Below are 16,096 nucleotides of genomic sequence, written 5' to 3' on the forward strand. Positions count from 1 at the left end.
ATACATACAAATTATTACAACTTAAGATTGGGACAATGGAATCTACTGTGTATGTACATTTGAGATAAACAAGAACTTAATTTAAACTGTCATTGATTCCATGACTGCATCCATGCCTGTCAACCAGTTAGCAGTTGCATGAGCAGAATAAAGATAATGTTACAACAAACCTCTGAAATACATCTCTTAAAAAAAACAAAACAAAACAAATAAACAAACAAACAAAGCAACACCTACAGTGTAAAACACCTTGAATACAGCTGTGGAGATTACTTTACCATAAGCAGGTTGCTAAATTTTTGTTGTTTTTGTTTGGCTTTGTATATTTGATGTCAGTAAAAAATAGCTCTTCATTCACCATTCCAAAATGTAAGCACACAAAGTCTGCTCAGACACTGCAATATTCCATAAGTAATTCATCTTCAAGATTTATTTGGATCACACCAGCTGATCTTTTGCGTACATCTGAAAAGTACGAATTTCAAAACAGCAATTGGAAAGCACGGTGTGCATCCATTCAGTGCTTGATTAACATACAAGGAAAAAAAAAGAAGGGGAAGGAAAAAAGAGTAACCTTTTCTCTCATCCAGTCCTGGAATTCATCGCAGTCGTGGTAGAAGGTGAAGAGCTTGATGGCATCTTCCAGGTACCTACAGCGAGCCTCACTCAGCTTCCGCAACCTCTTGTAGGTGCTGTTGATGCTGGCTAGCCGCATCTCTATGTTGTCTTCATCAAAGTGATGACTCTGTCTCCTCACTGAAAAAAAAAAAGAAATACAGAGTATGGCTAAAGTAGGAAACAGATCAACCACAAAAGATAATATAATGCCAAACTCGCCTTTTCACAGATATGCTGACATTTTTAACACATTGTAATACAAGAAATGACTCTTTATTTCTCACTTAACTTCATGTGATACACAGTGACAGAGTATGGATGGACTGATTTTAGATGGCATAGGCTTCTGTAAAATGTCCCGATAACTGGCCTGCAAAATATCTAACAGATTTAATTTGTAGAGGGAGACAAACTGAAGAAACTCACCCCTGAAAAATATCTTTCTTTCATTAAGATATTTCCTGGTTGCATATGTATCCCTTTCTGATAATTTGGCACTGGTGATACATATGCATTAAAATATGCAGTAACATATTTGTAAACTAGCAGATTACAAAAAAAAAAATTGTGTAGATGATGATAAGCAGGTATCAACCGCCATCATGGCAGTCATAAAAAGTACAAAATAAAATCACATGACTGCACTAAGCCAGAGAGTTGAATCCAGAAAAAAAAAAAAGAATGGTTTTCCTTCAAATGAAAAAATGTTTTCTTTACAGGTACATCAAACTTTCAAATCTCACCGCTTCCAGATCTGGACAGTACTCCCTTCCGACTTTTGTCCTTCCTCTTCTTGACCACCTCCTGCTTGACCTTTGTCTTCTTGACCATGACCTTCTCAGGAACCTTGACCTTCCTTCTGACCTTCTTCTTGACAATCTTCGGGTCAACCTCCTTAACGTAGTTTGCGGGGACGAAACCCTCCTGGGCGTTGGCACGCCTCACACTCCACCAATCACTGTTGGTCTTTCCGATGAGAATCATCAGCTGCAAAAAAAAACAAAACAAAAACAGTGGCATATCAAACATTTAAGAAGTCTGATATTCCCAAGCTCACAATTTTTAAGTAATGTGATAGCAAAAGAATGTGTGGTGTTTACTTATCTCTCTATTGCTACCAGAATAAGGAAGCAAAAATCACAACCAATCAGTAAAGCTCTATTCCAAGCAGGTCAAGCTAAACATGATGGCCGCTGGGAGTATCTAATCATTGCATTGGTCCCATGCAGCGACTAACTAAATTATGCAATACTGAACTCTTTAGCAATAGTAGTGTGAGGGTTAGGCTTTCTACCAGCTTTCTTCTCAATTGGAGATACTTGCAATTAAACCTATTGAAAACTTGGTAAAAATACAAAAATATGGGATATTTTCAATCATAACTCCAAGAATATTCATTGTTATCTAACAACAAATGTATTATTGGAAAGGTGCTATTTTGCTCTGATGATGGACTTACTTTAAAATGTTTACGGATGGCACTTCTGCGATCATACTCATCACTTGGTCTATTAACCTACAGCTTACCTCTCCCTTGGCCACTTTCATGTCTTGACCTTTGTAGTTGTACATGGCTCTGACCTGAGGATACTTCCTCTCCTCGATCATCTCCTTGACGACCACGCGTTCCACGATCTCCTCCTCCTCCACTTCGTAGGGCACGTCCACCACCTCCTCCGTGTATTCCTCCTCATCTGTGGGAGGCGATGACCGGTCCTGCATCTTTGCCTGGTGGCATGGACATGGCAGAAGATAGATGCATGGGAACTTGATACACAATAACAAGAACTTTGAGTAAACTAGATATATCGCTACGGCGACTGATATGCCTCCGCCATAATGCACGGTTCTCCTAATAGGTGTATAGTACAATGTCTTGACAATGTGTGATGACAGTTTCACACAATTGGCAAAATATTAAAATGACAGGTTTGACACAATTGTGCTTAATGTTCACTTTCCTAGAACTAGGTTCAATTGGATGAATGATTAAAATGTCAGAGTGCAGGTATTTGGGGAACTGATGATTTTTACTTGACTTTTGACCCTTTTATAAGTTTATGCATTGAGTAATTTTCAAGGTATTGAGAAAAAGTATAATTTCAGTATCAAATGGGAAAATAGCATTATCTAAACCTTTCGTTTGACCTTTGACCTCACAGTTCCACAGAGAATCACTGTTAGGTAGAACATGCATAAATATGTAAGTTTCATGATGATACCTTGAGTTACTTTCGAGATATGGAGGAAAAAGTGCAATTTAGCACTTTCACTTGACCTTTGACCTTTTGACCTTTGACCTTTTGGCAAGAAACTTCCCCAAAATATATATTGGGTAATACATGCCATACATCAAGTTTTTTTTTTAAAAAAACCTTCAGGCATATTGCATTTTAAGGGAAGTAGTGATATTTTGAGGAGCTGACCTTGACCTTTGACCCCCTGACCTTTGACCCATGACCCCCAACTTCCCTAGATAATCACTGCCCATCGGTACAAGCATATATACTAAGTTCCATGAAGATACCTTGAACCATTTGCGAGATATGGAGAAAAACATGAAATTTCAAATCTTTTTTTCACAAAATAACCTGTGACCTTTGACCTTTGACCCTGTGACCCTAAAATCCACACAAAGTATTATCCCCCAAGGATATACCCTCATACCAAGTTCGATGTAAAACCACCTCACGGTTCTTGAGATATCGACAAAAACAAAACGGGACGGACGGACGTACGGACGGACGGACGGACGGACGGACGGACGACCCGAAAACATAATGCCTCCGGCCACTTCGTTACGGAGGCATAAAAACACACTGAGTGCTATTTCTACTCACAACTGTCCTGAAAATCAACAGGATGGAGAGACGTTCACTTTTGTGCACGCGCAGATCACTTTAATGCTCTACTTACCATCCTCTTTGTCTACCGTCCTTTGATCAAAAGCTCACTAATTATCTTAGCAAGGCCTCTCTAAAAAAAGCAGTGTTCATGATGTAGAGGCTACCCTGCGGGTACCAAATAAGACTACAACACATGTATTATTCACATTTCCAGTTGTGCATTCAATTTTTCTGCCAATACTATAAAACATAATGATAAAGGTAGGTCACTAAAACCGCTGTGTCAAGGTAATTCCCTTATTTACGCTCTCTCCTCATTTATACCTGGTTGGACTTGATAGTAGTCATCATCTTCATCCCGTTGTCACGGAGCTGGATGACCTCGCTCTCGTAGGCATTGATCTCCTCATGGAGGACAGTGTGTTTCTGGAGGAGGCTCTTGGCGGAGTCTGCATCCCTTCCGTAGTCATCACTGCACACCAGGGGCATCTTCTCCCGCATCCAAGACTCCGCCTCGTTGGCATCAATGTAGTACTGATGGAAAGAAATATGGTAGTTCTGATAATATTGGTGGCCAACTCATGAACAAAACACATATGACCATCTCACTTAATGCTGAGGTGCATATATGCCACTGTTTCTTCTTCAATAAATTCAGTTTACATTCAGAGGTAAAGTGCTTCACAATTAAAGTCCAGTCTAATACCCTATGATAAGAGCTTCTAGAGGGTAAAAAAAAGCAAAAGGAAAGATATTGAAAACTGTTTCATGGTAGCATCGGTTGCAAGTTTTCACAGCCTTAGACAACTTTTTTATATACGACCTACACCAGATTAGTGGGCCTGCATTAGCAACCACACTGACAAGACCAGGTAACATGCTATTTGCATTTCACATAGACTAGACATAAACATTATCTAGCACAGTGTGAAGACTGTGCTACAGTGAACACAGATTTAAACTCTTATAACTGAAATACCAAGTTCAAATCTTGGCAAGTGCAAACATCTATGAAGATCTGGACAAGATATTTCATCAACAATGTCTGTCTTTCATTACCCACATCTGTACAGGGGCATCTGGCGATTTCTGTGATAACGACAGCAGGGAAGCCTTCTGCAAGAGCAGTTTGTCATATACCCCCATTCCACAGCGATTTTTTTCTTATTGGTCACTCATCAGAAACAAAGATTGTTGGTTCTGGTCACCCATCGAAGTGTATCGGATCACAGTCTGATGAATCCGACTTGGTTGGTCAAATATCCAGTGAGTGTCAGACATGTCGCGCATGATCCTCATCGGATTCATCAAATTTCGATTCGATACACTTCGGTGGGTGGCAGGAAGTGATAAACTTAGCCTCTAATGAGTGACTGATGATAACAAAATCTCTCTGGAATGGGGTAATATGGAAGAGGCTACCCAAAGGCAGATGATAGTTGGCAAGAAAATGAAGAAAAAAGATCAAAAGGTGGTCTGTTTGCGCATTTCTTTCCTTGTTAGTTTGTCTGTCTTTTTGTTTGTTTGTTTGTTTGTTTATGCTGTACCTGGTGAGACTCGGCAGCCACCTGGAGCCGCCATCTCCTGATGTCCACGTACTCCTTCAGCTGCTCCAGTTTCTCCCTCAGGCTCCCCATCCTGGTCTGAATCTTCCTCTTGGACGGGTGACCGGTGTCAATCAGCTCCTGACCGGTGTCCACCACCCCCTGGACAGTCTGCTGCCGGGCATTCACCTCTGCTTCCAGAACCTATGCGGATAGAAACATGCTCCATTTCTTTTTGTTTGCTGATGACATCACATTCTCAAAACTCATTTCTGTTCAGATGAACTAATTTACTCATGCATGATTAAGATTTCTTACTTTTTGCATCTAGCAAACACTTCCAGGACAATGAAGTACTACTGTCATTCTTTTTTTTTTCATATTTCTTCAACAGCGCTGAAGACTGGCATATAATAGGTTTATACACCAGGAAACTAAAATGACATATGAAAGGAATCTTATCATAATGACTATAAAACAAATGACCGCACTAGAAATGTATGCATTCTAATAAAGAAGACATGAAAACCTTTTACGGTTTACTTTGCTGTGTGAAATATTGGCTGCCTGTATAACCAATTAGATTTGTTGTGCCACAAGAAGAATTCTCATTCATACTAGTAGAATGGATACGAAAAATACTTGATCACTCCCCTTGTGGGTGCAAAAAGTTTTTACTATTAGGTTGGATGATGCCTGGTAAATAAATGTCAAAACTTGCACTCCACAAACGCAACTTGGGGATACCAGCACAACAAGCACAGCCATAGAATCCCTCACTTACAGCATGTTTCTGCTTCATGCTGATGACGCTGCGCAGGTCTCGCCCAGTAACAGCCGATTTGGCGATGCGCTGCTTCTCCAGCAGCCAGGACTCCTCCTCCTCGCTGTCTCGCATGAACTGGAAGAACTTGAGGGAGTCCTCAAGGCACGTCTTCCTCAGGTTGCTTGTCTCCTTTATCCTGCAAGTAAGGTGTGATGGGTTTGCCGAGTATGAATAATCTTTTTGTTCTATTTGCAGAAGAAAATGGCTTGATATACACATCACAGGGTCAAAAAAATTCACTCTTATCTCACATGCAAAACAAACCAAGTTCACTGGTAAATATCGTGGAGTTGTGCTAACAAGAAGCCCGGGGGTCTTGAGTTCACCTGAGCATATTATACCATATCATTATCGTTAATTATCTAAAATGACACCAAAGCAGGAGTGAGAGGGAAAAAAAGGTCGGAGATTTGGCTCACGCATTGAAAGTGATGTTGAGCTCCACTGTTCTCTTCTTGATGGAGGCACTCTCGGCGTGCTCCTGGCGGAGGCAGCGGTCGGCAATCTGGTTGACCTGGTTGATGCGCTCCCCCTGGGTCAAGATCTGGGTCTCCACCAGGCTCTGTTTCTGGAGTAGGGCCTCAACGGCCTGCAGGTGCTTCCCCCTCTCATCCGACTGTAGGCTGACCTGTGTTGAGGGGAGAGATGTTGGGATCTTCAAGATGTTGCCAGTGAACAGGACATCTGTAAATGAATGCTTTCATGCTTTACGTATCGAGTAACTGATTGTGTCCAAAGCTGTTTTGGGTTGGTTGTTTTTTGTTTTTTGTTTTTTGTTTTTTTAACACGGCTCATGGTGATTTTATGTTGGTACAGTATGATTTAGAGCACAAAAAGAGAAGATTCTGAAGATCACTGTAAATCTATCATATGTGCAAATGAATGAAGTATGAAGGACAGCATGGATGTATCAAATAGAGATACAGTTATAGACAATGGTGTATCTCGAACAAACAGTCCTTAGTGAGAAAATATCAAAATCTAAGAAATCAACACTGTATAAATGTAAACACAGTGATGTGGTGAGAAAAAAAAAATGATAGTTGGAAGGAAGAAAAGGAGAATGAGACAGAAAATGAATGTATAAATTCGCAGGAAAACAGGCATAGCATCACAGGCATAGACAGGAAAGAGCAATATGGGAGTCAAACGGGTATGCTTTGAAGTGTTAGAAGACGATGTGACTACTGTACGATAGAGTTTGCATGCTAGGCAATTACACCCACCTGTATTTCCTTCAGTTCTGCCATGATGCCGTCCGACTCGCGAAACATGCCCATGAGTTCGTTGACCCCTCTCAGCACGATCTGCCTCTTGTCCAGGAGACGCAGGAGTTCTGTCCACTTCTGGCTCACCTTCCGCGACCGCAGCGAGATCTCCGGTTCCCTGTGGTACCCTTCCGACGCCAGCTCCCTAGCCATGGACTCCAGGTCAGCAAATCGCTCTTTCTGCAGTTATCATACATCACGGACAGACAGAGAGGAAGTGAATAGATCGATAGCAAAGGAGTGAGGGAGAAAACACACATATGTATAGTGTGGTTTCCTTCATTCCATTCTGAGGTCAAACAACACTGCAGTGTCTGAGTGACATTTCAGACATAAGTTTTACATAATGCCATCTACACAAGCAGGGCTACCAACATTCACCCAACATAATACAAGGAGATTCCACAGAGCATTCAGGGAGATGCTTATATGTTACATGTATCTCACTTGGCAAAAATATGATTCTCAAATCTGGACGATTCTTGTATTCTCTTGTCCAGACATGAAGAGATATTGAAGTTTTCTGGAAGCCTCCTGCAGAATGGGGTAGACTTGGCAGCTCCGCAATAGTAACATGAATGAACTCACATATCGATGCCACAACTTTGTGAGATACCATATGCCACAGTTGGCATGTCTCACATTTCATTACACTTGCATCTTACAATCAAGACAACCACACAAGGAGATCTATTCGCAACAGTAATACCATTAGGGTGTGCCCTCAGTCTATTCAAATCTTGGCTGACGGGATAAGTGTGATACGAAACTTCAAAGAAAAACACTTAACGCCAATTTTACAGATTGATTCATTTGTAAGTTTCTTACATGATAGAAATAGAATGAACTATTTTCCTGCAGTTGTCCATATTAAAGGACAAGTTCACCTTCATAGACATGTGGATTGAGTGAATGCAGCAATATTAGTAGAACACATCAGTGAGAGTTTGAGCAAAACCGGATAATCCGTTAAAAAGTTATGAATTTTTGAAGTTTCTGCTCGGTCACGGCTGGATGAAAAGACTACTATAGCTTGTGATGTCACGTGAGTATAACGATATAAAGAAAGAATAAAGAAAATTCAACATATTTCCATTTTTCTTGCATAACAAAAGAACACTCGATTTCTCTCTTTCAGAAGGCAGGGGGAATAATATTACCCTTAACATACGTCAGTAGCAAGTCGAAGAAATGTGCACTTTATTCAAAAAGTAAAGTTTTGTGAAATTCTCTTTTTATTTTCCTTATATAGTTGTACGCATGTGACATCATACACTGTAGTAGTCTTCTCTTCCAGCAGTGACTGCGCAGATACTTAAAATATTAATTCGTAACTTTTGAACGGATTGGTCAATTTTCCTCAAACTTTCACTGATGTGTTCTACTAATATTGCTGCATTCTCTCAATCCTTATGTATATTAAGGTGGACTTGTCCTTTAAGGTAATACTAACAACGTGAACATTGTCACAGAATGTTGCATATACCACGATCACTGACACAAATGCAAACACCAGAGAGTTTTTCGAGGGATTTTGAAGTATATTCCTGGACCCACCCTTGCCATGACGTCAGCTGTGATAGCCTCATGCCTCTTGGTGGCTGCATCCACAGCGTGGACATCGCTGCTGGGCGTCACACTGTCCTTCAGGACGCTGGTCATGTCCACTAGCCAGGACTCTCGCAGCAGGGCCTACAGTAAACATAAAACATATACGGTCAGTCATTCCAGCAGATACAGCAGTACATAAGAGACAAAAGCTAGCAACAGAACTTTGTAATACAGTGGCTTTGGCATCCTTACTATTTAATGTAAACATGAGATTGAAAAGAATCATGTTCATCTTAGAGAACAAGCTTTATAATCCCATTGTAACAAGTGTTGGCATTGAAGTTTTTATTTCTGGTCCAGCGGAGCATAGCATAAAGCTGCTTACCTCCAGGGGTCCTTTGACAACATGTCACAACTCACTGTCTGACAATACTGAGATTCCCCTCACAAGATGCTGGGCTTAATAACTATAGCATCTTTGTCTGGCATAAAATCTCTGTGACTTTGCCGAAATATGACTAAAACTTATGAAGCTACACCCCGGCTGCTCACATACGCATACGTTTTGTGCCATTCTGTGCATATGTTCAAATGCTGTTGAAAAGTTGGTACTTGCAGTAATGATTTATACAGAGAACCTGTGTGAATTTCTTACTGAGGTTTACTCTGAGCAGCATGTCTAAATTCTTGTGTAGTAGTACCTGCCCAAGAGTGTACAATATTACAACTATGTGTATGAGACTTTACACAATCATGAAATATACCGCGCAAGTAGAGGTGAGGGGGCAGATGCACATACAGACTTATTCTCTCTTTTTTTTCCATTGATGAGACACACCATATTTATAATATGATTATCAAAACTTCAATTTCAAAAAGCATTATACACGTCTTCCCATAGCAGCAAACATGCATCATGTAGTACTGTAGTTCTATATCTGAAAATGAACCAAGAACAATATCTGCATCAAAATCGAGTGTTTTCACAAATCTTTGACACAGATGTTTAGGCAGAGAAGAAATTGTCCACTTTCTCACTCGCAGCATCTCACTGACAAGTGTTGATGTACCTTCCTCTCAAACTTTTCTGCCAGCCGCTCCAACTTCTCCTGCCTGGCGAGTTCATTGCGCAAAGCAGTCTCCCTCTTGTGCTCAGCCTTCTCCAGGAGGTCCCAGTTCTTCTCGATGTCGTGGACCAGTTTGCCCTCAGGCGGAGTGTACATTTTCCTGCGGCACACTCTCGCCTTTGTCTGTATGCTGAACAAGGTGGCTTCGATGTTACCGCGCTCAACGTACCTATGTGGGCAAATGGGCAATCACTTTAGCACTGTATGAGCCAGAGTCACACTGAAATCCTTTGTCATATCACACAAAGTGTATTTGTAGTTCAATCAGCAAGGATAAAGACGATATAGAAACTTAGGCATAACCATTCTCTTACAAACTTTCACGCAGACACACATGCACACTCAGTCAATGAAATACCATAGTAGAAAGTACATGTCATCACTGAGGTACAAGACCCTGTATCTCAAATTTTGGGGAAAATAATTTTTTTTTTCTTTTTCGGGGCGGGGTGAATTGTCAGATAATCAGTTACGTGATGTAATGTCCAAATATTAGCTGTCTAACCCCCCAAAATGAGGCCAACGCGGATTGTCAACAGAAAGGCAATCCCATTTATTATAATGCCTTGGCTGCCACGTTTTATCACCTAAACAATTGACACTGTTGAGATACAAGGATCTGTTGCCCCAACAGTGAATTATAATACATAGGTAAGGAAGGCAATATACAAATTAAAATGACTGTTAAAGCACATTCAGGTTCGATCACACTCGGGGGCATTTGAATTCAACATACTTGCAATGTCATCCTTTACTTTGCATAACAGGGGATGAGAGAAAAAGATATCAGTTTGAGAAAGCAATTGGTAATAAGGACCAAACTTTCTTCCTGTAAATGTCTGAAGGCCCTCACATTATCTTCTTTCCCCTCTGAAAAAAAAAAATGTATTACATATTGACAAGTAGGTTGGGTCTAATGACACTCACTTGGGTGGTTTCTCCACCATCCTGTACTGCTTGAATCGTGCCATCTCTGCCTGGATGCCTGCCAGTGAGTTGGGCAGGTCCATGTCACTCAGCTTCCTGGTGGTGCTGTGGATCCACTCCAGGAGGTCGGTGACCAGCCGCTCGTACTCCTCCTGCAGGTTGTCAATCTCTCGTATCTGGCTGATGATCTGGAAGGGGGAAGGGAGAATGATTGAGGTGGATAGAATAGGTGACCAAATGTCGCTAGTGTGGCCGCATTCACAGCATCAAATGTCATGCTAATAAATTTAACATGGATGAACTTAAACTGACAAACTTGGAATGGATTAGAGTACTAGCTGTGCCCCATCACCTCATGAAATTCACATGGGGCACCAACTGTTGTTCCATTATGCAGTTGTTGTTTTTTGTGCAATTGCAAATCCATCTGTGTACTAAATGTGTCTAGGCCAGGTATTAACAAGGTTTTCTTTAACAGCACCCCAACGTACTGCAGCTGCAACTGTCAAGCAATAAAAAGCCGAATGGCTGTAGCTATGGAAGACCTAGTATCAATGTGAATCTTCTATAAGATATGCATCTGATCCTTGACTACAAAATCAACCATTAGTCAAATATAACACATCTACATACTTTAAGTTGAAATTACTCAGGTATTTCAAACATTTCTTTACAAAACAACAGCAACACAAAGAAATGGACTGACAGTTGATTACCTTTGCGATCCTCTTGCCACCCGTCTTCTCTGACTTCATCTTGGCAAAATAATGGTAGTAAGCCGACACATAGGTCATTACAGATTTCTCATCTGGTCGATCAACATCGACATCTGTACATTAAAAACAAGACAGTACTTGTCACGACAATTAACTCTGGAAGCAATTGAACATACACAAGACATTAATCACTGAAAAAAGCAATAAACTCTATGGAGATTACATCCCTGAGAGAGAAATGCTTGAATTATTAGCAGAAATACAGAAGAAACTGCTCTATCAATGCAGAAATAAATGATTTGAATGCTATATATCTCCCATATCTGGCTGATGATCTAGCAGTAACAGTAAACAGGAATGCATTGTAGTAAACATTACTAACAAAAAGTGTTAAGCACTGGACTTGAAGGTTGAATTCAGAAATAAAGTTGTTTGGATAGACAGTATAAAATGTTTACAAAGTGTAACAGGTACAAATCAGTGAAAGCCAGAGGTTTGTCAAAATAGAATGTACCGTAAAGTCATTGAATAGAAATGAAATCATATGCACATTGCAAATCTTAAACATTGAAATACAAGATGATAATGGTGCACTGGGAAGGAAATTGGTGACTTACCTTCAGCATCCAAGAGTTTAGCAATGCCAAGCTTGTCAAAGGCGATGTTGAATGCATTGTTCAAGTTCTGCTCATTGGTGCGATGCTTGAGTAGCTCGTATTTGATCAGCTCAGGCCTGAAAAGCGAGAAAGTACAAGCAAAACACATCAACATCGATTGATGCATTAAATAACATGTTTACGGTGTAAATTTCCTTGCATTGGCTGATAATATCATATTGGAGAAAAGTACTAATAATTACCTAGATATATTTTGAAGCATGATAGCCAATAAATCATGTGAGATAATGACAAATGAGGTATGTGGACAAAACAAACAGGTAAAAACAATAAAAGTATACTAATTACACAAAGCCTCTTACTGATTGCAATACACAGAAATTCACAAGACAAATACTGAACAATCAATGTACCCAAAACATGTACCGTCATTTGATTTTATACTTCTATTTGAAAGACAAAGAAGGACTATTGCACTTCTGACACAGATGCTATGGCAGTTACATATTCAAAGATTGTCAGAGAATCAAAGCCCACGAGGGACATATAAAATCCCAAATAAAGAAATTGAGCAAAAATAACAGTTCGTAACAAGATGACTTGTGACAAAAAACACTTATACGATCAAAACTGAAAATATCATATATATCAAACTTATGAACAACTACAAACAAGTCTTCAACTGTGACAGAGAAAGACGTTTTCCAGAGAGTTTGAACAATACCTGTGAGCATGGATCAAGGCATTGAAAGCCAGACCCGATCGCCAACTCGATGTGAAATTGTGGACGTCCACTCCTTGGTATCTGATGAGAAAATATGACATTGATGCCATCAGTTAAAGAATGAGAAATTTTGTGCATGGTTGTGTGTTCGATCAAGTACCTACTTCAGCAGAACAAAAAGTGTCATCTAGTGCCAGCAAATCATGACATTCTTCACATACTGACATATGAACCACTTACACTCTCAGACATATGATGCTGAAACACCAATTTCACTCAGATTCATGTTTCACTGCCAAAGAGCAGTACAAATCATGCTACAGTGATTGCTCAAATCAACTCATACTCACATAAAATCCAGGAATGGTCATTGCAAAAACAGCCTAAAATTGAATCTTGGGGAATACTGGAGTTTTGCATATATGAGATCTCGAGACAAATCACTATAATCTCTGTATGTTCAAGTTTCAGATAAATGCCATTCTGACAGTTCCTCATGAAGTCATGTGATTTTGGGGTGATTGTTCACGATGACCTCAGTATAGAAACTCACATTAATAATATGAATAAATCGTCAGCCCCGAGTACACACATGAATGGACAAATTACAAAACTTTCTGGATAGATCAAGTAGAGAAGCTGGTACATGCATTTATTCTAGTTGTCACTTACATGTAGATAACAATGATGCTCTGCTGATAGGAGTGCCCAATTCTCTTCTCAAAGGATTGCAATGCTAACAGAATTCAGCTGCAATGCTTGCAACATGCAAAAGCAAATCTGAACACGTAACTCCTTTCCTGCATACAGTACATTGGTTGCTGATAAGAGTTTTTATTAAGTTTCAACTAAATGCCTACGATCCATGGAAATGCCTCTGCCTACCGTAGGGAATTATACAGAGCCATATAAGACTGAACGTAATCTATGTTCAAAGTCAAAACTACCAAAATTATCATCTCTGAAATACTATATCATATGTTTACAGTATACGTTATTCGTACACTTATGTTTTAACAACATCCAAACCTTCAAGTAAAAAAGATGTTAAATGACCTTACTGTAGACTATATGACAGTATTACCAGGCAAGCGTCTCTACAAATTGAATATTATCATCATTTATGATTTGAAAATTTAACAAAGACGAACACATATAAAACTCACCCTGCTGTTTTCCTCTGACACCAGAGCAGCAGTGCTTCCTTTGCAGACTTTGTTTCAGATGTCCCATCATCCTGAAAATATCAGAATTCACTTATATCACATTGTTTTCATAATCACATGCCATATGATCACACACCGACTCTCAAAGCCAGGATCCATCACAACACCGGACAGATATATACCTAATGAACATGTTAACAATACTTTGTATGATGAAAGCAGATGACTGTGAATTACATAAACAAGGTAACTATCTAGTAATTGTATTATGTGTGTGCATCAGTATATGTGTAAGGGTATGCATCAGTGCAGAGCATGTACAACTGTCTATGTGTGTCATCTATCAATTAGTGCAAAAAACTCTTTCTGATACATAATGGTGTACAATAAAGCAAGAATTGTAATTAATATATTTTCCTGTCACTCAAGTACAATTTTTACATCTCCTGGCATGCTTTTTCAATACATGGTAAAATTGCAATTGAGTAAATCTGTTGTTCAACGTTCCAACTTCAAATCATGTACAAGTGTACGTACACTTACCTCAACTTGAATGTCCTGGATCTGAAACCTGAGAATGACAGTCCAGATAAGACCCAGAATAAGGCGAGGATTGCCATCACACACATCCTCTGCTCCTATGCTCTCCAGGCGTACCTTCTGCGCAGGTCAAAGGTCAAAGTATAGACACATTTGTGATATGCTTTTACAGAGAGCATATATGCATTTCCACACATTTTCCTTTGTTCCTAACATCTAAATCTATGTGTTACACTGCTCATTTACACACAGCATGTTTCATGATGTATGCCTCAGCTTGTGTCATGTCACATTGGAGAAAATTTGATCTACACTGAATTGAAAAACCCAATACTTCACACAACTCAGTTGAAGCCTACATTACACCTTAAAGGGACTGTACAGTACTGGTTGAGGTAGGGATTCATGTTTTGAACATTCCTAAGTGAGATAATGAAAAGCCTCTTATGAAATATGTAAGAGCATGTAATTTTAAGAAGGATTCAGCATTTATTTGATGAAAATTGGTTTTCAAATGGCTGAGATATCCAAAAAAGTGCTAATAATAAAAGGCGACATGCCCCAACTTTATTAGTATCTCTTTGTTTCACCTTGTTTTTGGATATCTCAGCCATTTCAAAACCGATTTTCATCGAATAAACTTTTGACACCCCTTAGAACCGCATGCCTTTTGACATCTCATAGAGTGGTTTCTGAATATCTCACAAAACTTTAAAAGCTAAATCTTCACCTCCACCAGAACTGTACACACCCTTTAATGTGTGTTCGTTTGTTTTTTAGGAACTTGAACATGTACAATATCCATGCACATGTATGCTTTCTTTTCCCACAGAGAGTAAAAATTAACATTCAGTTTTCCCTAAACTGGTGTACATGTACTTCACTTGAATTATGGAAAAAAGTTATCTAGTATTTGCATGATCCTAAAGCAGCACACATAATAACATATACAATGTTATGTACAAATCATTTTCATCATTCCATCATAATCTAATAAAATATTTGATTTTAAGGCAGCTCATAACTATATTTTTTCAAGGACAGAAAACTGTATGTACTGCCTCATATTGTAAAAATCCGGTTATATAACTGACAGCTTGCCTGATACAAATTTGCATGTTTACATCATTTGCTGTAAGCTATATCAAGGTGTTCAGTGTATCTTCTTGAGAGATGTGTGGTGTGAATACAGACAATTAAAAATAATACACTTCTTCAAAAGGCATGTCTGGAAGAAGAAAATGCACTCATGCATATCCCACTTTTTTTTAATCCATAGAGGCACGATGTCACTTCACATTTTACAAGATGACATCACAAATGTCTTCACGTACCACTGCAATTCTGTGACCAATATCACTATTAAATATGTCTATAATTTATAAAGAGTACAGCGCCCTGAGAGTAAAGTCAGCATCACAATACAAAGTACTGTAATTCATGTCTACTGACAGAGCAAGCTGTACACCTAATCTAATGGCTTATTTCAACACTTTTTTTTCTGTTTACCCTGCCACACAAGCTGTTGCATAGTTCTCTTCACAACCAGCCCCCCCCCCCCCCAAAAAAAAAAAAAAAACACACACACACACTCAAACATCAATAAAGATGCAATGCCATGGCAAT

The 16,096-nt window shown here is 39.4% G+C and overlaps 1 protein-coding gene across 1 annotated transcript in view; it reads right to left on the reverse strand.

Annotated features, from left to right (window-relative positions):
• The window catches only part of LOC139713107 (spectrin beta chain-like), a 72,583-nt gene that overhangs the window by 51,642 nt on the left and 4,845 nt on the right, over window positions 1-16,096 (reverse strand). The window contains exons 3-18 of the mRNA XM_071624863.1: window positions 14,474-14,590; window positions 13,931-14,001; window positions 12,765-12,845; window positions 12,041-12,156; window positions 11,424-11,536; window positions 10,708-10,895; window positions 9,724-9,949; window positions 8,660-8,794; window positions 7,061-7,282; window positions 6,254-6,462; window positions 5,793-5,970; window positions 5,012-5,212; window positions 3,789-3,998; window positions 2,146-2,346; window positions 1,362-1,605; window positions 575-756 (exon numbers count right to left, since the gene is read on the reverse strand). Coding sequence (XP_071480964.1) covers window positions 575-756; window positions 1,362-1,605; window positions 2,146-2,346; window positions 3,789-3,998; window positions 5,012-5,212; window positions 5,793-5,970; window positions 6,254-6,462; window positions 7,061-7,282; window positions 8,660-8,794; window positions 9,724-9,949; window positions 10,708-10,895; window positions 11,424-11,536; window positions 12,041-12,156; window positions 12,765-12,845; window positions 13,931-14,001; window positions 14,474-14,590 — 2,694 coding nt within the window. The remainder of the gene's footprint in view (window positions 1-574; window positions 757-1,361; window positions 1,606-2,145; window positions 2,347-3,788; window positions 3,999-5,011; window positions 5,213-5,792; window positions 5,971-6,253; window positions 6,463-7,060; window positions 7,283-8,659; window positions 8,795-9,723; window positions 9,950-10,707; window positions 10,896-11,423; window positions 11,537-12,040; window positions 12,157-12,764; window positions 12,846-13,930; window positions 14,002-14,473; window positions 14,591-16,096) is intronic.

The sequence above is a fragment of the Diadema antillarum genome, unplaced genomic scaffold (genome assembly GCF_040938485.1).
Source record: "Diadema antillarum isolate AM-2024a unplaced genomic scaffold, OU_Dant_1.0 seq00001905_RagTag, whole genome shotgun sequence".
NCBI classification, from domain to species: Eukaryota; Metazoa; Echinodermata; class Echinoidea; order Diadematoida; family Diadematidae; genus Diadema; species Diadema antillarum.